At 52.7% G+C, this 22,478-nt stretch overlaps 1 protein-coding gene across 8 annotated transcripts in view; it reads right to left on the bottom strand.

Moving 5' to 3' along the window:
• Positions 1-5,963: 5,963 nt before the first annotated feature.
• Positions 5,964-22,478, bottom strand: part of PTPRA (protein tyrosine phosphatase receptor type A) — a 129,569-nt gene continuing 113,054 nt past the window's right edge. For all 8 annotated transcript variants that reach the window (XM_049791431.1, XM_049791412.1, XM_049791442.1 and 5 more), the window contains 16 exons: positions 20,506-20,642; positions 18,533-18,623; positions 17,967-18,043; positions 16,807-16,843; positions 15,422-15,519; positions 15,157-15,276; positions 14,015-14,181; positions 12,876-13,011; positions 11,942-12,091; positions 11,730-11,823; positions 10,281-10,357; positions 8,594-8,728; positions 8,081-8,206; positions 7,441-7,592; positions 6,986-7,121; positions 5,964-6,296 (listed from right to left, as the gene is read on the bottom strand). In XM_049791431.1, coding sequence (XP_049647388.1) covers positions 6,222-6,296; positions 6,986-7,121; positions 7,441-7,592; positions 8,081-8,206; positions 8,594-8,728; positions 10,281-10,357; positions 11,730-11,823; positions 11,942-12,091; positions 12,876-13,011; positions 14,015-14,181; positions 15,157-15,276; positions 15,422-15,519; positions 16,807-16,843; positions 17,967-18,043; positions 18,533-18,623; positions 20,506-20,642 — 1,808 coding nt within the window. In that variant the 3' untranslated portion in view covers positions 5,964-6,221. The remainder of the gene's footprint in view (positions 6,297-6,985; positions 7,122-7,440; positions 7,593-8,080; positions 8,207-8,593; positions 8,729-10,280; positions 10,358-11,729; positions 11,824-11,941; positions 12,092-12,875; positions 13,012-14,014; positions 14,182-15,156; positions 15,277-15,421; positions 15,520-16,806; positions 16,844-17,966; positions 18,044-18,532; positions 18,624-20,505; positions 20,643-22,478) is intronic.

Genomic DNA, 22,478 nt, shown 5'->3' with positions numbered 1-22,478 from the left:
AACCCCCCCAGAAGGAGACAAGACCCCCCAAAGGGAGACAAGACCACCGCAAAAGGAGACCGAACCCCCCCCAGAAGGAGACAAGACCCCCCAAAAGGAGACAAGACCCCCCAAACAGGAGACAAGACCCCCCCAAAAGGAGAGAAGAACCCCCAAAAGGAGACAGAACCCCCCCAGAAGGAGACAAGACCCCCCCCAAAAGGAGACAGAACCCCCCCCAGAAGGAGACAAGACCCCCGAAAAGGAGACAGGACCCCCCCAGAAGGAGACAGACCCCCCCCCAGAAGGAGACAAGACCCCCCAAACAGGAGACAAGACCCCCCCAAAAGGAGAGAAGAACCCCCAAAAGGAGACAGACCCCCCCCAGAAGGAGACAAGACCCCCCCAAAGGGAGACAGAACCCCCTAAAAAGGAGACAAGACCCCCCCCAAAGGGAGACAAGACCACCGCAAAAGGAGACAGAACCCCCTCCCCCAGAAGGAGACAGGACCCCCCCAAAAGGAGACAGGACCCCCCCCCGAAGGAGACAAGACCCCCCAAAAAGGAGACAAGACCGCCCCAAAAGGAGACAAGAACCCCCAAAAGGAGACAGAACCCCCCCAGAAGGAGACAAGACTCCCCCAAAAGGAGACAGAACCCCCCCCCAGAAGGAGACAAGACCCCCGAAAAGGAGACAGGACCCCCCCAGAAGGAGACAGAACCCCCCCCAGAAGGAGACAAGACCCCCCAAACAGGAGACAAGACCCCCCCAAAAGGAGAGAAGAACCCCCAAAAGGAGACAGAACCCCCCCAGAAGGAGACAAGACCCCCCCAAAGGGAGACAGAACCCCCCAAAGGGAGACAAGACCACCGCAAAAGGAGACAGACCCCCCCCCCCCCCAGAAGGAGACAGGACCCCCCCAGAAGGAGACAGAACCCCCCCCAGAAGGAGACAAGACCCCCCAAAAAGGAGACAAGACCGCCCCAAAAGGAGACAAGAACCCCCAAAAGGAGACAGAACCCCCCCAGAAGGAGACAGAACCCCCCCTCCCAAAAGGAGACAAGACCGCCCCAAAAGGAGACAGACCCCCCCCGAAGGAGACAAGACCCCCCAAAAGGAGACAGAACCCCCCCCAGAAGGAGACAAGACCCCCCCAAAAGGAGACAGAACCCCCCAAAAGGAGACAAGACCCCCAAAAAGGAGACAGAACCCCCCCAAAAAGGAAACAGCCCTCTCCGTGGGACACAGCCCCCCCCCCCCCCGCTAGGAAACAGCCCCTCACCTCAAAACACGCCCCCCCCCCCCATGAAACAAAGCCGCCCCCCCAGGACACGACCCCCCCCCCCCCCCCCCCGGTACACGACTCCCCCCCCCCCCCTCACAGGACAAGACACCCCCTCCCCACACGACATTTATTCTCCCCGAGCCCATTTATTCCTCGGCTTGGCCGGGGGGGGGGGGGTGTCTGTCTGTCTGTCAGTCGGTCCCGGTGGGTTTGTCGGTGGGTGCCGCTCAGCGGCGGCGCAGCGCAGCCCCCTGTGAGGAGCGGGGCTGGGGTCGGGGGGGGGGGGTACCGGCCGTGTCCCCCCCGTGTCCGTGTCCGTGTCCCCCCCCCCCCCCCCCCGGTCCACACACCAGCAACGGCTCCTCCCGCCCAGGGGGGCACGGGGGGGGGCGGCAGCGAAAGAACGGGATCGAGACCTGGGGGGGGGGGGGGGGGGGATATAAAACCCCCGGGATGGAGGTGGTTGATGAGGGGGGGGGATAATTTTTTTTTGGGGGGGGTTTAAATCTGAGGGGGGTAACTCGGGGGGGGTAATCGCGGGGGGGGGTAATCTGAGGGGGGGTGTTAATCCAGGGATGAGAATTTGGAGAAGTGTAATGTGGGGGGGGAATCTGAGGGGGGGTAATTCGGTGGGGGAGATGGTTGGGGGGGTGTAATTTGGGGGGGGGGGACTCTGTGGGGATATAGTCACGGGGGGGGTAATCTCGGGGGAGGGATAATCGAGGGAGGGGGATAATCTGGGGGGATTATAACCCCGGGGGGGGGGATATAATTCAGGGGGGGGGTTATAATGCCAGGAGCGGGGGGCTTTTACCCCTGGGGGGGGCTACGAACTGGGGGTTTGGGGTGTCACCCTGGGGGGGATAAACCCTGGGGCAGGATGGTAACCCCGGGGCAGGGGGACACGACGTGCGTGGGCATTGCCCTGGGGGGGGGGGGAATCATCGCCCTGGGGGGGGCACAGGGCCCTTACCTGCAGGGCCCGGGGGGGGGGCGAGGTCCCGTTTGCCCCCCGGGTACCAGCCGTGGGACCAGTGCTGGCCGGGGCAGCGGGGGACGGCGGAGGCCAGCAGCAGCAGGGCCAGCAGCAGCAGGGACCCACGGGGTGCCATGGCTGAGGACAGAGGGGTCCTTCTCCCACCGGCACCCAACACAGTGGGTGCCCTGCGGGGGGCTGCTGGGGTGGGTTTGGGGGTGGAGATGTTGGAGGGGATGAGCACCCATGGGTGCTCTTTGGGGTGGGTTTGGGGATGGAGATGTTGGAGGGGGTGAGCACCCACGGGTGCTGGTTTGGGGATGTTGGAGGGGATGACCACCCACAGGTGCTCTTTGGGGTGGGTTGGGGATGGAGATGTTGGAGGGGGTGAGCACCCACGGGTGCTGGTTTGGGGATGTTGGAGGGGATGACCACCCACAGGTGCTCTTTGGGGTGGGTTGGGGATGGAGATGTTGGAGGGGGTGAGCACCCACGGGTGCTGGTTTGGGGATGTTGGAGGGGATGACCACCCACAGGTGCTCTTTGGGGTGGGTTGGGGATGGAGATGTTGGAGGGGGTGAGCACCCACGGGTGCTGGTTTGGGGATGTTGGAGGGGATGACCACCCACAGGTGCTCTTTGGGGTGGGTTGGGGATGGAGATGTTGGAGGGGGTGAGCACCCACGGGTGCTGGTTTGGGGATGTTGGAGGGGATGACCACCCACAGGTGCTCTTTGGGGTGGGTTGGGGATGGAGAAGTTGGAGGGGATGAGCACCCATGGGTGCTCTTTAGGGTGGGTTGGGGATGGAGATGCTGGAGGAGCTGAGCACCCACGGTTGCTGCCTGGGGTTTGGGTCCACCACAGACAGACCCCCCCGGGGGTGCCACTAGGGTCCGATTCGGGGTGAACAGGACCCACCCACCCACCCCGGGGTCCCCGCGTGCCCCCAGCACCCCCCCACCCAGCACCCTGCCACCGGAGCAGCCTCACCTGGCCGGGCGGGTGACGGTGGTGGCGGTGGCCGGCTGGAGCGGTGGCCGGACCGCGCTGGGCACCGCTATTTGTAGGGATCGGCCACGGTGACGTCGGCCACCGCTCCCACGGGGGACCGTGACCACGCTGATAGCGTCGGCCTCCCCGTGCCAGCGCCTCCTTCCCCCTAAATCCCTTTGGCAATACGGGACAGCACCCTGACACCCCTTTTTTTCTTTTTTTCTTTTTGGGAGGGGGTGTCTGCCCTGCTGACCCCACTCTGGCTCGTCACCCAGGGCTGCGGAGGGTGGGGGTCCAGGGACCCCCGGGGAATGAGCTCGTTTCTCGACGCAGCTCCTGATGGCTTGGATCCAGATCCAGCCCAGAGGGTCCCCACCCCCATGGGCAAGATGCCCAGGAGCCGCTTTGCATCCCGGGGGAATGCTCTTGGTGAAGGCGGAGCCGGGAGGGGAGCAAATTCTCCGTGCCTCAGTTTCCCCACCCAGCCCCAGCCCGAAATTTCACCGGTTCTTCCCCCATTTCAGGTTTATCGCCTCCGAATCGGAGCTGGATGCTGGCAACGGCCGTGCAACCCAAAGCCCCTGGCTCCGGGGGATGCGACGGAGCCTAGGAAAGGGATTTAGGCAGGATCTGGCCCCGGATTATCTCCAGCAGCTGATCGTGCCTCTGCTATTTGCAGTCAGATGCGGCAGGATTGAGCCACAGCAGACACCACGGCGAGAGGTTGGGGCAGCTCCCCAGACCCCAAAATTCCTCCATCCCCGCAGCGATCGTGGGAAGGAAGGAAAAAAGGGGCAAAAACCTCATTAATATCATCAGGGAGCAGCCAGCGCCCAGCGGGCAGAGGCGCTTGGGGTGATCTGTGTCCATATCCGTCGCTCCCCGCCCCAATCCCAGGAAATCCTGCCTGGATGGAAAAGCTAAGCTGGAAAACTCGGATACCCCAACTCATGGCGTGCCTTTTCCCATGATTTCCTAGATTTCAACCCCAAGTCCCCCGAATCTTCCCTTGGCTGAGCAGGGATGTCACTGTCCCCCAGCCCTGCCACCCGCCCCCAACCACTGCCTGGGGTACCCAGCCAAATCCTTGGGGTGAAATCTCCGCTCTGAACCCAGTTCTCCCAGTGCCTCCAGCGGGGGATGGAGCTCCCCCAGTTAACCAGGGCATGGTGCCCCTGACTGCAGGAGGACTAAGGAAGGCATCTCACCAGACACCTCTTTATAAAAAAAACCCTATTAAAATCAAGCATATTAACCTATTTTTTTTTTAATATTGAAGCACTGCATCCCTGGGTCCTCAGGACTTCTCTCTACCCTTTGGACTTGACCCTTTGGACTCTTCTTGTGTCCTGGCCCACCACCAGCGTTAGGGTTTCCCTACACATTTCTTCTTCTGGGAGGGGAATGATAAAAATTGGCAGTTATTTTTTGCCTCCTTTGATAAACCAAATTCATCTCCAGGGTGGAACCTCCAGCGGAAAAAATAAGGAAAAACCTCTAAATATGTCTGGAGGGCGGCAAGAGCATCCCCCAGGCCAGAGAAAGGTCTCCCTCAGCTTTGAAAACCTGCGAGTGCTTTACCAGTGACCATTTGGAGACCTTCTTGAGGTCTTAAACCGCAAGAGGGTAGGTTGAGATTGGACACGAGTAAGAAATTCTTTATGATGAGGGTGATGAGACAGTGGAAGAGGTTGCCCAGAGAAGTTGTGGCTGCCCCATCCCTGGCAGTGTTCAAGGCCAGGTTGGATGGGGCTTGGAGCAACCTGGTCTAGTGGAAGGTGTCCCTGCCCATGGCAGGGGGGTTGGATCTAGGTGATCTTTAAGGTCCCTTCCAAACCAAACCATTCTATGATTCTATGATCTCTTGAGACGCTAGGAGAAATAATCTGAAATCTCCTCCGGCATCTAGGGATGGAGGTCCCCTGGTCCAAGGATGGAGGCAAAAACCTGCAGCATGTTGTCAATTCGAGACTGCTCAGAAATTTCTCTTTTGCTGCTGTTATAGACCAAGAAGAGGGAAGGGTCTGGGTGGCACTTGGGAAGAGACACAACGGGTGAGAACATGGAACTCGGACCACACGGAGCCGCTTTCTTCTCCAGCCAGAGCCCCCAGACCCCACGCAGCAGCAGCCCTCACTGCTGGGAGCCCACCGGTACCGATCCTCCTGGAAGGGACCAGCGGGGACGGCAGGGCCACTGTGAGCATCCTTGGCTCGGGGACGCAGGGGTCCCACTCTGACCCCGATCCCCGCGGCAGGTCTAAAATCCGGCACCAAACACATGGACGTTTCCTTCAGGGAGCAAAAATCCTTTTGTTTTTCTGGGGTTTGTTTTTTGGGTTGAAATCCCAATGGTCGCTGCGATGGTCATTAAGAGTTTCCAAACCAGCAGCACGTGGTGGCCTGACCCTGAAGGAGGAAACTTTTTTGCTTGTGATACAACAAGTGGGGTATTTATATATATACACACACACAGAATAAGCTTTTTTTTTTTTTTTCTCTTTTTTTTAAAGAGCTGACCAGCAGAAAAATGTGAAACCATTTCCCTGCAGGTTGGGAAAAGCTTGTGCTTGTGGGGTTGTGGGTTTTTTTTTTCAGATGAGATCCAGGATATCTTTTTCTTCTTTTTTTTTTTTTTAAAAAGGCTTTACTCCCTCAAGAAAAAAAAAAAAAAAAGGATTTACAAACAAAATAACAGCCTGTATCAACTCTCCAGAAGAGAGATGGTATGACAATATTAATCCAAACATCACGCTATTTAATTCCCCAATAAAACATTGGAAAAAAAGGAGCCAACAGTATCTGCACTAACACTTTGCTACATATAAAATCTCCAGCTAATATGAAGCTTATGGTACCAACCTCTAAAACAGTTAAGATATATACACATATTTTTTGGGGGGGTATATTAACAAACAGAATATTACAAAATATTAAAGAAGGCAACTCTTCTGTCGTTTGTTTCGGGACATGGATTTTTTTTTTCTTCACTTGAAGTTGGCGTAGTCTGAGAAGGCGTCGATATATTCCTGCACCACCTTGTAGCAGAATTCGTACTGTTCCTGCGGGATTTGGGGAGAACACAGTGTTAGACCAAGAAAATCCACACACGAGACATAATTTGATGCTTTGTGGTCTGTGGCAAGCTGGGACCAGGCATGGTCAGGTGTCCTCAGCCCAGACTGAGGGCAGGAACTGGATTCTCACCCATGAGCAGGTCCCATCTCCTTTGTGCCCCCAAAAACCAGGCTGCCCCCCCTCCTTGCTGGGGTGCCATCAGCAGAAGAAACTCGGCTTCCCCCTTCCTCTCTGAAGTCCTATTTTGACCCCAAAAGACTTTTTTTGTAAATCCCTGAGAATCCTTGCAAACCCCTCTTGCGAGACCTCATCTAGTCCTGCCTGCTCCTCCCCTCCCTGCCACGCTGCACGCCCAAGCCCATGCCACAGCTGCTCCGGGACAGGTTTCCAGGCTCCTGGAGCCCATAAATTCGTGGCCTGTGGCTGAGGATGTCTCCAAGGAGGCTCCTACAGCTTGTGTCAGTGTTCAAAAGGGGCTCCTTGCCTTCAGCCAGCCAAGCTCCACTCTTCTAGATGACTTAAGAGGAAGGGGAGATACATCCTGATCCACCTCCATCCCTTACTCTTTCACGGAGAGAGAAAACCTTCAACCGAGGAAGTTTTTGCTCAACATTGAGTCCCCAGCCCATTCTTGCTGAGGTCTGGGGTGGCAGGAGGTGTCAGTTGCGCTTACCAGTGTCTGCACCATATGCGGCCTCTGTAGTCTTAAACTCTTCACTGTCTGAAAGACGTCGAGAATCCCTTCTGCCTTCACCCTTTCCAGGACAGTGCTCAGCGCACAGAAGGTGCCTGTTCTTCCTGCTCCAGCACTGGCAAAGAGAAACCAAAGGTAAAGGAAACCGTCCGTCCTGACCGTCTTGGTTTTGCTCCGGGGACAATCCACAGGGGAACCACCAGAGAACTGGAGGAGCCACCGGACCTGTCCCAGCCTCACCAAGTTTCACTAGGACATGCACTACAAGACTGAAGCCTCTTTGCTTAGGCGAGCAGGAAAACCCCGTACCACGTCTGCCTGGGATGCTCGTGCTCAGCCCAAGTCTTCTGAGGGACCTTTGACCATCTCCCAAGCGCCTTGTAGAGCAAGTCCCCTTGGAGGGGTGGCCAACCCCTGCTCCACGCGGGCTTTACCTGCAGTGCACAGTGATCGGGTGGTTGCCAGACTGCTGTTGCTGCTTCTGCACAGCTGCGATGATGTTGATCATTCCCTTCCCGTCCCCGGGGATCCCAACTTCTGGCCAGCCGTGGAAATGAAACTGCCGAATCTGTCGGCTCTTGTTTTCCTGGTGGAAGAGCACAGCTCGAGGTCAGTAAGTTGGTGGGAGACCCGTACCAAGAAACCCACCAGCTCAGGGCTTTGGGAAAACCAGCGGCTTAGGAAAGCTGTCTGCTTGTGGAGGGGAGGCATTCCCGTGACATGGAGGAGGGCAGGATGTAGGGAAGGAGGAGGGAGGCTGCACGGTGGGCACAAGGACAGGGCAGAAGGAATACGAGGGTTGCTGGGTGGCAGCAAGGCAGAGGGTCTGCGTGACAAGCGATCAGCAGGACAGGAACCCTCAGGGGTGGGAGGTAAGTGCAGGGAACAAAGTGGAATTGCAGGGGATGGATGCTACTTTGGGATGATGGGGAGACGATGGAGCTGAAGATGCCAGAGGGAAGGTTCAGCACGTGCAAGAGGAATTGCAAAGCACCGTAAACATCAGTGAGGGTTAATGACAGCCAAACCTAAGAGCACCCAGAACTTCCCGCAGGGAGAAGGCCAGACTCTTACCCTGGTGTTCGTTACCAGCAGGTCCCGCACCGTATAGCTCTCGCACTCCTCCTCTTTTTTCAGCTCCACAGTGATGTCTCCATAGGACACGGAGCTGTCAGACGGCCAGTATTGGGCACACTTCTCCTGAGAACGCATTACAGGAGGAGACAGGGTGAAGACCCCATATTTTTCCCATGGGCTTGAATAGAAGTCTTCTGCAGCTGGCAGATGCCCAAAACCAGGTGGGTTCCCATGGGCTTGTTACAGAGAGGAGCTGCCCACTGCACCCAAAGCTGCTTTGAGAACTGAGGGTCCAGAGTTGGTTTATCGAACATCTCCCCACCCTGGGTCTAAAAACAACTGGATTCTTTGCATTAGAAGTAGAGGCTGAAATATATTTCCTGCCAGAGAAAGGGTGAAATAGCACCCAACGCATGTAGCGCTGGCAGTGCCAGGGCCATCAGGAGATTTTAAGGGGTTGCATGGATTTATTTTGCTGGTGTTTAAATGCAGCTATCCCTGAGCGCTTACCTGGCCTCTCTCCTCCAGCTCCGTTAGCATCACTATGGAGCAGGATTTCCACTCCCAGATCATCCTCCAGAAGTCCTCTATCGTGTGCTGCAGTGGTCCTTGGCTGGCGATATAGGAGTCCTTCTGGCGATAACCCTGCGATTTGAAAACAGGGTTAGCGGTGAATCAGCAGCGCCTGGATGCTGGCAGCAGTGGGAGGAACACTCTTGGACACAGCTGGGTTACCAAGCTTGGTCAAATTTTGGGAGCGTCATGACCGTCCATGTGAAAGACCACAGCCTGGGCAGAGAAACCTGCTCTCACACTGGGCTACATCTGCTGCTTGGCAGCCAAGGTGCCATCAGAAAGTGTTTTACTATGGTAAGACCTTTGCTTTTAAAGAAACGCAGCAGGAGGAGGATTGTATCCTCCACACATGCGTGGCCTTATCCATTTGGTGAAGAAAGATTTGGGTTTCAAGCACTCCTAAGTGATGTTGCAAAGTCTGAGTGCTGTAGCAGAGCCTTGCCTAAGCTTCAGGTACTTCAGGTATGATTTTTACTGGGGATTTCTGGAAGAAGTAAGCCAAACTAGATGGAACTAGGTGATCTTTAAGGTCCCTTCCAACCCAAACCATTTCACTATCTATGATCTATGAAAACCAGTAGTAAGTCTGATTGACTGGCTCTTCCACAACCGCAAAGTGCTTCTGTTTCCAAAACCCCTCTGACGTTCCCCTGTGCCCTCACTGCAGACTGTGACTAAAAACGCTTCGTCACTTGGAGCCTGTCTAAGCAAAGTTCAGCAGAGGCAGGAAATTGAATCCTCAACAAAAATTGCTTACATGACATTTAAGCTTTCTGATCTCAATGCAGAACAAGGCGGCTGCTCCCAGCTGCGTTGTGTTGGGATGCTCACGCAGCCAGAGCAACCCATGGGGACCCAGCAAAGGAGATTTCAGGGAGCAATTCATTTGGCATGTTATAACTGGGAATATGCTGGTTTTACTGGTTCAATCCATGGCAGTAATTGTCCTTTGGGGGAAAAAAAACCCCTGCCATTAGGAGATGAAAATAGAGATTGGGCTAGAAAAGAGCAGGGCTCTGTCACTCAGCCAGTGCTGGCATCACTGCATGAAGATAAATACTCATACGAGATGTCTCCCTGAAGTCAACAGGATTACTCACGAGAAAAGGATGTGCAATCACTTACCTCCTCCTCGGAGTGAGGAAAGCACTTAACCTCTCTGCCTCGCCTCTTCCCATCACCCAGACAGGTATAATGGGATTGACCTGGTTTTTCTCAAGGGTTTTGGGATCTGTGTATTGCTCCATTACCTAATCGAGTGGATGTTTTCTGACCAAATGAACAGTGCCATATAGCAATCATTTCCACAGCTACATGCATCCGCTTCTCCAAAGCCATCATCAGAGCCCCGAGTTGCAGAAGTGAGACCAGGATTCGGAGGCTCTGCTCAGGCTCCAGCTCTCCTCTCCCACCATCCGTGGGTCACAAGGAAACTATATACAGAGGGGTTTCTTGGAGAAAGAAACCAGCACCATCCAGTGACACAAAGCAAAGTCAAGTGGAAAGAGCCTTACGAAACCCAGAGAAGGACTGTTTTGGGACAAATCCTTTCCATAGGAAGCAGTGTGAGGTAAAGAGTTTCCATTGGGAGAAAATGGAAAAAAGATTAAAGAAGACTCACGTCAATGAAGGAAGCATTTACGTAGTCTGTGTTCTCTTCACCTCTCTTCACTGGAATGATTACTCGGTTGAACTCATCTGAAACAGAAGTGAAATGATCTGAGTTTTCGGGAACACCTTCAAAGCATGACTTCTTGATAACCATGCACAGCCTTCAGCTGCGAAGTCACCAAGCTCTAGGTAAGAGGACAGAGATATCGGAAGGGGAGCCCTGTGTTTACAGCACCCGACTGGGCCAAGAAGACTCAGTTCTGCCTTCTGCCATGCCCTGGTTTGGGGAAGGAGAATAGCATGCCGAGGACTCCAGGAGCAGGACCTGCTCAACACAGGGACCCCCTTCTCCCTCAAGGCAGAAAGCCTCAGCAGCATAAACCTGCTGGGAAGAAAGTCATGGCAGAGATGGGGCAGAAAGAAAGCAAGAAAGCCCTGGGGGCAGTGTTATATTTGCCCATGAAAACCCACCTGCCCTTGACTCTGCCCTGTTCCTTCATGCTATCCTGGCTTGAGCAGGGGATTGGACCAGATGATCTCCAGAGGTCCCTTCTAACCTCAGCCAGCCTGTGACTCCACTGCTGTGGGTACAAATGCCTCTGTCTCGACAGCTCCTGAGCACTCACAGAATCACAGGGTGGTTGAGGTTGGATGGGACCTCTGGAAGTCATCTGGTCCAACCTCCCTACTCCAGCAGGGCCACCTAGAGCTAGTTGCCCAGAACTGTGTCCAGACAGATTTTTAGATCTCCAAGGACTGAGACTCCACAACCTCCCTGGACAACCTGTGCCAGTGCTCGGTCACCCTCACGCTCAAAATCTGTTTCATGAGGTTCAGTGTGTGCCCATTGCCCCTTGTCCTGTCACTGGACACCACTGGAAAGAGCCTGCTGTCTTCTTTGCATCCTCCCTTCAGGTATTTATAGACATTGATGAGACCCCCCTCAGCTTTCTCTTCTCCAGGCTGAACAGTCCCAGCTCTCTCAGCCTCTCCTCCCAGCAGAGATGCTCCGGTCCCTTCGCTGGACTCTCTCCAGTATGTCCACATCTCTCTTGTACTGGGGAGCCCAGCGCTGCACACAGTGCTCCAGGTGTGGCCTCACCAGTGCTGCGTAGAGCACAAGGATCACCTCCCTCGACCTGCTGGCAATATTTTGTCTAACACAGCCTAGGACACCACTGGCTGCCTTTGCGGCAAGGGCACGTTTCTGGCTCACGTTCAGTTTGATGTCCACCAGGACCCCCAGGGCCCTTCCTGCCAAGCTGTTTTCCAGCTGGGTGGCACATACTGGTGCCTGGGGTTGTTCCTCCCCAGGGGCAGGACTTTGCACTTCTCCCTGTTGAACTTCATGAGGTTCCTGTTGGCCCATTTCTCCAGCCTGACTGCTGTCCCCAAAACCACCCAAACAGTCCCCACACCCACCGGCCATGCTTTCCCCAGGCAGATAAACAAGTCTTACATGGAATTATCTGAAGCACTCTGTTCTTCTTCATGTTTGCCGGCAAGTTGCCCGTTCTCATCTTGTCATTCTGAATTTTGATTGAAGTGAGCTTCTGCAGAGGAAGGAAAGCAGGGACAGCTTTCAGAGCCACCCAGTGCCAGGCAAGCAATGGTGGTCCCTGCAGCCCAACACCATCTGAGCGGGTCCACCAGGACAAGAATGATGCTCACCTTGAACTCCTCTTCCAGCCCGTTGCTGCTGGTCCCTGGCACTTTGTTGTAGATCTTCTGAAGGTGGATCTCTAACGACGTCACCTCCAGCTCTGTGTCACCGTAGAGATAGTGCTCCAGAAGTGCTTGGTATATAAACACATACTGCATCTGCAAGGGTTGCAGGGAGAAGCCATCAGCCTCTGCTCCATGCTCAGTAAGTGCATCCCGGTTCCCATGCACGTGCTGGCTGCAAACCCACCGCCCCACTGCCCACCTGTGCTTGCTGGGCACATGGCACCTCTCTGAGACCCCAGAAAATTGGGTAACAAACTTTCTGCGGCTGTACGGGGACTGGGACCTTATTTGCTACGCCACACGAAGCTGACACGACACAAAACTTTCTCCAAGTTTGGAAAAAAGGAGGCTGAGGGGAGACCTTATCGCTCTCTATAACTACCTGAAAGGAGGTTGTAGCGAGGTGGGGGTCAGTCTCTTTTCCCAAGTAACTAGCAATAAGACAAGAGGAAACGGCCTCAAGTTGTGCCAGGGAAGGTTTACATTGGATATTAGGAAAAAAATTTTCAGCGAAAGGGTCATCAAGCATTGCCACAAGCTGCCCAGGGAAGTGGTGGAGTCACCATCCCTGCAGGTATTTAAAAGATGTGTAGATGTGGTGCTTAGGCACAGGGTTTAGGGGTGGGCTTGGCAGTGTTAGGTTAATGGTTGGACTTGATCTTGAGGGTCTTTTCCAACCTAAACGATTCTATGATTCTATGAAGGGGATTAAAAAGTGCAGGACCCAGTGAAAGGCTCACTTGATGCAGCATCCTTCCAAAATGAGGGATGATGCTCAGCCCTCACGTAGGCTTCGCTGCAGGCCAGGGACTGACTGCACAAAGGAAATCTAACTCCAGTGAGCAAAGCCCAAAGGAAACTGCAGCAGAACACTTACATCTGTCTGTACCATCTGGCAGCGCTGAGCCCGGATCCGGCTCACGAAGCCGTATACGTCCACCTTCCTCTCTGCGTGCATCATGTCCAGCATGGCATCGATGACGATAAAAGTGCCCGTGCGTCCTACGCCGGCACTGAAAGAGCAGAAGGGACAAGCAGTCAGTGCAGCAGTGTAAGTGTTGGGGTCCCTTGCTGAGTGGCTGGTAGAGAGCCAGACGCTTCCCAGCAGTGAGTAAATAGCAAAATCTGTTTTGGAGATGAGAGAGGTCCTCAGCCTGGTGTTCACTGTCGCCTGGGTTTTGCAGAGAGATGCGCACAGCATCTCCAGCAATCATCGCGACTGGAGTGCATGAAGGCACCGAGCAGGGTGAACCAAAGCGAAACCTGAGCCAGTTACGGCTTCCAGAGTCTCATGGGCTGCCTGTTCCTACCAGCTGCCTGCTGCTCCTTCCAGTCACCCTCCGTCACGTGAAGGTGAGCCTGAGGGGAAGCCTTGTTTCTATGCTGGTATCTTAACCATTAAGAAGAAAGAAGAGGCCAGCAGACGCTATGGAAAGACAAAGCTCTTTTATCAGCTGCCTCCTGAGAAGAAAGCTGGAAAGGTTGACTTGGGAGGCTGCAAATGTGATAATCATCTCTGCCTTTAACCATGGGGCCTTCCCTTATTGAAATATGGACAGCTTCTGTGGCTCCCCCAGGCTTGCTGCTGTGCCTGAAACCACTCCACGTGAGGTGAAACACCGTGGTGCCCATTCCCAGGCATGCTGTCAGTTGAGTACTGCCTTCTCGCAACAAGGGATGTTGGCCTCTTGTGCCCAGGGCAGTGGGGAGATGCCAAGGGAGATGCCACCAATGCCCAGCAGTGGTGTTAAGGTTGGCTCACTCGGCATCCAGCTAACCCAAACAACCACTCAACTTGAGTTGTAACACCATCACATCGCTGATTCCAAGAAGTTCCTTCAATTCAGATGCATTTTTTTTAACATTCCCATGTGGATGATTCCTATCTAACATGGGAAAGTTAAACAAAAATAACAAAAAAAGGCCTAATTGAAAAAAAATCTTTTTAGTATTTAATTAAGAGACGCTTTCCAAGTGACCCAGGAGAGGCAGAGGTCAGCCGTGACCAGGACATACCTGCAGTGCACTACTATTGCCCCTGCGTATTGGGGATTACAAGTCTTCACCTTCTTCAAGAACTTCAGCATCCCGATGGGGGTGAAGGGGACCCCGAAGTCAGGCCAGCTGGTGAAGTGGAACTGAGTCACCAGGCGCTGAGGCTTCTTGTTCGTGACATCGCCGACCTGAAGGGGAAACGTGTATTCAGGTTAATGATAAATACTCAGATTTGCCTTCTTTCCCTAAAAGCAAGGGCAGAGAAGGAGCTACAGCCCCAAGACTGAGCTGGGAGGCTTAAGAAGTACTAGCATCCAGAAGCTGAAAGGGCAGAGGCCCAGGCTCTGGGGCCAAATTAGTCTCTAAAAGCATGACATTTTACTTGCCCAGCGTCACATCCCACATCCTAGGGGTGAGAGATGCCAGCCTGGCCTCGTCTGTGGCTCCAATCTGGCAGAAGCTGCTGTATTTCAATCCCAGCCAGCTCAAACAGAAGCTGCTGCTTCATCTTTTCCCACACCTCTGCTCACAGCATCCTCAATTAAAGGCAGGGGAGGAAACCACCCTCGTCCAGGCTGTTGGAGTGAAGGGCGAGGCTCAGGAGAACCCCACTTAGGGTCCAGACAGATTTTCAATCGCCAGCTCTTCCTTGCCGGCCTCCGAGAGCAGCAGGAAAACAAACAGAGAGACTAAAGCATCCAGAGCCTCCTTGGAGGATGAGAAAACGTAGTGACAGATGGGAAAGCAATCAAAAGCAACGCATATGGCACTGGATTTTGTCTCAGCTCATGGGATAAATGTGATTATTTGCAGGCGTTAAGTGTCTGTGGGTGACAGCAGGAACTGATACTGGTAACAGCAAGTGCTGGAGTGTTAAGAGGACTGAATTTCAGCCTTTGCATCCATCAGCTTCCCTGCTCTCAGTACAGCCATGCTGGTACCTGCTGGGAACAGGCTCCCAGGTGTTTAAGGTGAGTAAAATCTTAATATCTCTGGTTAAAAATGGATGCTGGGGTCATTTCATCCCAACTCTGCTCTCACAGCACCTCAGAGGAGTCGAGGACCATGCCAGCACCTGTTGGATGCCCAGCGCAGAGAGGGGAGGGATGGGATGGGATGGGATGGGATTGCATGGGATGGGATGGAGATGAGAGCCCCGGCACCTGCTGGATGCAGAACTTCCGCACGGTGTAATCCACCAGGACAGTCACATCCTCCACGGACACTCGGATGTTCCCGTATGTCCAGCAGCCCTGATCCGGCCAGTACTGAGCACACTTACACTGCAGGGAGAGAAAACAGGCGCAGGTGAGCTCTGGTCCCTCACAAGCCTGGGACCAGCTCCAAGACAGGCCCATGGGCATGAGATGTGCCAGATTTGGACAAAGTTGGGTTAGATACCAGCCCATGAAGCCTTCTGGCACCTACCTCTTTCCTCTCTTTCAGGTTGGTCACCATGACAATTGTCGCTGTGTTTTGCTCCCAAATCATCCTCCAAAAATCGTTCACGGTTTCTTCCTTTGGTCCTAAGGTAAAGGTAAAAAGAAATGTGGTCTTTGGGATCAACCCCTCAAGCACTGAGACCAAAACCCAGTGTGTGAAGTCACACATCATGGATGATGCAACACATTTTTTGCCAATAGATGTCAGCACAGGAGGTGTTTTGGTGTCCAGGAATGTTGGCTAACCCAAGGAACAATCCTATCACACGAGCTGGGTTTTTTTGATATGTCTTATGATGAAGAATTCAATTTTTAGCCCAAGAAGGGGAAATCAGACAAATGGATCATGAAAGCAACTTGCCCAAGGTCACTCAGGGAAATTGTGGCCATTGCAAGTAGCTTGCAGAAGTCCTGTCCCCGAGCCTTGTGTTTTAACCACGGGATCCCATTTCAATATAGCACAAGAATAGTTACCTGCTGCCTGCCAGACAAGGAGCTGACTCAGCCTAGACCTCCCCTGCCAAGCCTGAGGCTAAGGGCGAGCCAAGAGAATAGCAGAGCCAAAGCTTTACCCCGGCCTGGTACCGCTGATGGACCTGATCCAACCTTCCTTCCTCAGCAAGAGCCAGGCAAACTGGCAGGCAATGTCCTAACCCACTTGCAAGTCAAGAGTAGAAATGCAAAACACTTTCCATGGGCAGGTAACCACCTTTTGCTGACATGAACCCCCCTGCGAGTGGGCATCTTGGTTTTAGGGATGTGTTTGGACCGGTACAAGGAAAGCAAGAGAGCTGGACGGCTACGGATGGTGCATGCAAGCTGGTGATGCACTGTGTGGGGGGGCAGCTGAGCTTGGTAAGACTCATGATGCTTTTTGCTCTCAATAGCTGATAGTCCTGCCTCCCCTCTGAAGACCACAGGGAAATTTCTCTTCAAAGGCACAAGCCCATGTTCTTGTCTGCTGAGGCTTAAAAAGGAGGAGAAATGAAAACAGATCAGCGTGGTGCTCTCTGTAATAAAAGATTAGGGGAATTTAATTAAGTAGCTCACTGGCAGTATTTCTAGAGATCATGACCACCTGCAGCTGTGGGCCAGGGTGGAAGGACAAGGCTCAGGGAAGAAAGGCTTTGACACCGTCCAGCAATCGGTATTGCACAAGTAGGGCTTCTCTTCTTCCCCGAACACATCCGGCACCGATCTTTGACCAGTAAAACCATTTTTGGAAAAAACTGTGGACCAGCTAAGCCTCCTTTTGACCAGGAAAGCTTGACAAGGCGCTGTGCTGTGGTTAGAGTGGTACAGATTCACAGAGCAGAAGGACCCCAGCCCAACTGCAACCAGACAGAGCTACAGGAATAACCGAGCATTTACCTTGTGCAGCAATGAACTTGTTTTTCTCTTGGTACCCCTACAGAGTAAAGGAGAAAAAGGAAGACAAATGAAAGCTGAATTTTTTTCTAACACAAGTCATGAAATGCATCTGCATCATTAATAAACAGAGCCATCACCTGCTCTGTTTCTCAATGCCCCCTGTGCAGCGAAGGGGCTGCAGCCTCCAAGGGGAGAAACAGCACTGACAGCAGGGCAGAAATAATGGAAAATCCATGTGCAAAGAGTCCTTGCCCCAGAGCAACACTCCCCACGCTCATGTAATGTGGGAATGACCCCACTTGTTGACACAGAGCACTAATGAAGTGGTACCTCACAGTCCTTCTGCTGGGATCAGACCCAGCATCCAGAGCATCACATGAAAATAGGCATTAATCTTCAGGAGATGGCGCTGTTGAACTCACGGGGATTGATTTTGTGTATTTCTTAATGGATATTATTTATTGGCGAAGAAAGTAAAAAGCTCTTTTGGGTCTTGCTTTTCTTCACGTGCCTTTATCTCTCTCAAAGTCTACTTCTTCATATTACCCTTCCAATTTATTTGAGCTATATGGTGATAATCATATAGGACCCATCTCCACCCAGAAGCAGAGCAGGGCAATGTTGCTTCTATTTCAGTTGAGTTGCTTGATTTCTTTTTCATCTCCTTCCCACATCCAGTCCTGCAAGCTGGGAAGTACCGATGATTAACCAGCCACACCACTCATCAGCCATTCATCAGAAATCCCCAAATCCTGCAGGAATGGCTTGGCTTTGCAGCACCCTAAGGAGTGTAAGTGTGGAAAAGAGAGGTGGGAAGAGATGTGACCATGGCAAAACAGCTGAGCAAGGGTAGAGATACAGCCAGAATTTATGAGTCCCAGCTCTCAGCCTCTTATTCCAATCATTTTTGTCTGGGCTCATGACATGGAGCAGAGCACAGTGAGCTCTACCACGGCCACACAAAGGTTACAAGATCAAAAAGCAGCATCATTTATTGCTCTGGAGGACGTGGGGAGATGTTAACATAGGAGGAAGTCTCTTAACCATCCTCTCCCAGGCATGAGTCACATGCCGTAAAAGCTCCACACTCCTGGTGGGACCAGGCACCGCCAGCCAGGGCACAGCCGGTGGGGATTTCCCCTTCAAATTACAAAACTCACATTAATGAAGGAGGCGTTGATATAGTCGGAGTCAGGAACCCCTTCAACAGGAGTCAGGTGAACCCTGGAATGATCATCTGGAGGAAAATTAAAACTCTGCATTAAAACCAACTCCCTCCACGTAGCTGAAATCTGGCGTACCAAGAAAGCCGGCTGTTGGAGCGGAGCCTGGGCTTGCTGACTCCCCTGCACACACAAACACCTTTATGCCTCCAAATTCTTCTCACTTAAGCCCAGAGAGGTGCTAGACCTCGCCCAAGGAAGTTTTCCTTCTGCAGAGCGCACACATTTGAGGAAGCCCCTGAGCCAGCCTGCTGCCCCACACCACCTGGCAAGAGCCGGCCGTCTTGGCATTTCCCATCCATTTCACTTTCCACAGCTTCCCAGCCACTGATGGCTCCAGGGAGCTCCTCCTCAAGGTATCTAAAGCTAAAGCAGATGCAGCCACCCATGTGGGAGGTGAAATGACCTCAACCATGTCCTTGCCCATCCCAAAACCAGGAATGGGGAGCCCTGGTAGGAGCACCGGCCGTGTCTCCCCCAGCCCAACCAGCTCCGATACCTACAGGGCAAAATGTTCACGTATCTGTTCTTCTCCTTATTCTCCTCCTTGGAAGCAGCTTCGCACGTGGCCTGTATAGGACATGCTGGGAGAGCCTGCAATGGCAGAAAAGGGGGTTTTCCATGATGTTCTTACTCACAGCATGGCTGTAACTACAAAACAACCGTTGTGTCGGTGCACACTGCATCCGAGCATCCTGACCCTTTGGGCATGTTCCCACCACCCGCACCCCTCAATTCCATCCCAGCACCAGTTCCTCCTTCCCACCGAGCTCAAGGTGACCATTTAAATAGCCTGGGCTGGACAGGAGAGAGCAAATCCCTTCTGAAACGTATATCTGGAATCTCACGACCCATGAACACGAGGTGGCAGCAAAGCCTCCGACACCAAACCCACCAGCCCAGGGATCAAGGAGCTCGTTTCTTCCCACGGAGGTTCCTGCTGAGATTTCCTCCGTTAACAGTCATGCTAATGGTGACCCAATTAAAGCCCCCATTGCCAGAGTGCACCCAGCGATGGGAAGGAGCACCCATGCAGGGAGTTATTCTTCATCCAGCACTGCCGGGGACCTTTGGGTTGGGGAGTGCTGGGGTCACAGGCGATGCTGTCCCGGTAACAGCAGCCGGGTTTCATGCTTGAGCAGAGGAGGTGCTTCCCCAGCACTGTTATTCCACATCCTCTTTGAATAGCGAAGAGGACGAAAATGTATTGGAGGTATTCGCCATCCCTTCCTCCATCTGACAGGACAGACGTGCTTTGGCAACGGAAGTCTTCAGGGCAATTGAGTATTTATAACCTGAAAAATCCCCTTCCGTGGGCATTCATTGCACCTATTTAGTTTCATCAAAGTGCAGCCAGGAAGGGTATCAAGTTGTGCAACAGCTGGAGAAAGTCGAGTGGCTTTTTTCTTAATCTTCTCATTGTCCTCATATTGCCGTATCATGCCTCGGACCTAAGGCTTTACGTATTTGCAGATGGCACCTTTGCAGTGCAGACGACCAGACCAACAATGGGTTTTCTTTCACTAATTAAGCTGGTGGAGAATCCAGGTAGTTCAGCAGCTGCTACATTACATGCTGTGATACTCCAGCCTGTTATTTAACTTTGTCCCCTACCTCAGTACTGCTCTGCCTATTTTTGTATTGCCTAGGTGAAACAGGTTTATCGTCACAAGAAGTTGCAGAGCTCAGCAACATCGAGAAGAGGTTGTAGCCATCTCAGAAGAGATGCTCTGGCATCGTGGGATAAGCACAATACCTGAATTACTACTCACTGCTGAAGGTCAACTGTTGTCCTATAAATGGCCATCATTCTGTTTCAGGGTTAACAGCTCATTGAAATAGATAGGGTCATTTCTGTTTCTCTGTCAGAGCTCATTTTGGCTGCTTGTGGATTTAAGACAAGGGCACGGCAGACCTTCACAAGCCATTCATGTTGGTAGTGTTTCCCTTGTAGCCATGAGGATCGGGAGGAGGGAGGCAGCGCTTGGGAGGAAACCAGCAAGCAGGGAAGCTCTGGAACACCCCAAAATGTCCAGGATACTTTCTGAACCCAGAAAAACATAACGCCATAGCACCACTTGCTAGAAAAGCTCTGCTTTCTGTAGTGAATGTGAGGGGCAGTGGCTTGCCCACCACCACAGCAGATTTAGGACCAGAATCATTCCTCCCACCTTGCAGCCCTTTGAGAAACCTGAGGACCAGGCAGACCATCACTGCCTCTGTGAAGCTTCCAGATAAGCTCTTCTGAAGCACAGCATCTGGCACTGGTACCATTATTTTATTGACTCAGCTACCCCCTGGCATTGATGTGCCGTCCCCAGGCTAGGTACCACTACACACTGCAGATCCTCTCTGATGTACCAGCTGTTTTGTCCCAGCCCTACAAAGTGGGACCAGGTTTTTCCCTGCTGTGCATTGTAAGCCAAATGCCGACAGCAGCCTGCGGGATTTAAGGGCAAGAATTGAAGACACTCACATTGAACTCCTCCCGAAAGAGCTTGTTGTCATCTGCCATCCGGCGGTTGATCTCCTCTTCCAGCTTATCAACAGGCAGAGGTGGGTATTTACGGTTGGTGCTGGGGGAGCGGGCAAGCAGCGGCATGCTCTGAGGCTCTGCAACGACACCCATCCATCAGAGGTGCCCACCCAGCCGCTCCCTGTGCCCAGCACTCACCCATGCCTGGGTGAGCACAGGGACCTCACACACCTCCACTTTTAGGCACACCTCTCATCCTCGCTATCCCCAAATTTTCATAGAATCATGGCATGGTTTGGGTTGGAAGGGACCTTAAAGATCATCTAATGCAACCCCCCTGCCATGGGCAGGGTCATCTTCCAGAAGATCAGGTTTGCTCAAAGTCCTGTCCAACTTGAAACTTCCTGGCCTTTTGCTCTTCCTACAGACCGTGCACAAAAATTTGGGGATGCTGTGATAACATTAAACTCTTTCAGCACCCTGTGGTTGAGTGTTACGTTATCATAGAGGCAGGATAGGATAACGAGGACCAAATCTAACAACCCGAGCCAATGCTATAGGCTTGGGGAAGAGTGGCTGGAAAGCTGCCCTATGGAAAAGGACGTGAGGGTGTTGGTGAACAGCTGGCTGAGTATGAGCCAGCAGCGTGCCCAGGTGGCCCAGAAGGCCAACAGCATCCCAGCTTGTATCAGAAATAGTGTGGCCAGCAGGACCAGGGCAGGGATCATCCCCCTGTATTCAGCACTGGTGAGGCCACACCTCGAGTCCTGTGTTCAGTTTTGGGCCCCTCACTACAGGAAAGACATTGAGGGGCTGGAGCGTGTCCAGAGAAGAGCAACGAAGCTGGTGAAAGATCTAGAGCACAAGTCTTGCGAGGGGTGGCTGAGAGAACTGGGGTTGTTTAGCCTGGAGAAATGGAGGCTGAGGGGAGACTTCATTGCTCTCTACAACTACCTGAAAGGAGGGTGTAGTAAGGTGGGGGTCAGTCTCTTTTCCCAAGTAACAAATGATAGGACAAGAGGAAACGGTGTCAAGTTGTGCCAGGGAAGGTTTACATTGGATATTAGGAAAAATTTCTTCAGTGAAAGGGTCATCAAGCATTGGGACAGGCTGCCCAGGAAAATGGTGGAGGCACTATCCCTGGAGGTATTTAGAAGACATGTAGATGTGGTGCTTAGGGACAGGGTTTAGTGGTGGGCTTGGCAGTGTTATGTTAACAGTTGGACTTGATGATCTTAAGGGTCTTTTCCAACCTAAAGGATTCTATGACTCTATAATAATGTGAAACTCTTCCAGCACCCTGGGATCAACCATTACGCTATCAGAGTCAGGACAGGGCAATGAGGACCAAGTCATCAATACTGGGGGATGAAGACCAGCTTGCTTTGAATTTGGACTTTGCCCTCACTCACATGGAAAGTCTGGCACCATCACCGTGCCATAACTCCCAGGTGAACACAGCAAAGGTAGCTGTTGCTTGTGGTTCCTTAGTGAAACCAAGAAAGGCCATGCGAGGGTTATACCAACACAAGTGACGGTTTATGAAGTTCACGCCTTCGTTTACAGTAATATAAAATGGGTAGGGAAGGTCTCAGCTGCCAACGTGAAAAAAAGTTGCTGATTTTCAGTTAGTGCTTGCTCCAAAGGTGTTTGGTTTATGTGGAAGGAGCTCAGAAGAACGATCTGAACTGAGTTTAAGAGGTGGTGGTTCCTCTTCAGCTCTTTCTTTGGTGCCTACATATGGATGGAGATGCCCAGCTTCAGACCCTGAACAGGCAGCTCTGGCTCAAAGCCAGAAAACAAGACAAGCTCAGGGACAGAAGAGTTTAGACATTACAGCAGGCTTGCACAAGACTTTAAAATTACATTTATGCATCTTTAAGAGCCCCCAAAAGGTTTTTATAAAGGAAAAACAATGTATTCCCTGCTTTCTCTCAGAAATGTTAGTGGTGTCTACAGTCAGTGTGAAGATC

This window comes from Accipiter gentilis, chromosome 3 (assembly GCF_929443795.1).
Source record: "Accipiter gentilis chromosome 3, bAccGen1.1, whole genome shotgun sequence".
In the NCBI taxonomy this organism is placed as follows: domain Eukaryota; kingdom Metazoa; phylum Chordata; class Aves; order Accipitriformes; family Accipitridae; genus Astur; species Astur gentilis.
The sequence above is the reverse complement of the archived record's forward strand: the minus strand, read 5'-3'. Positions and strand labels throughout refer to the sequence as shown.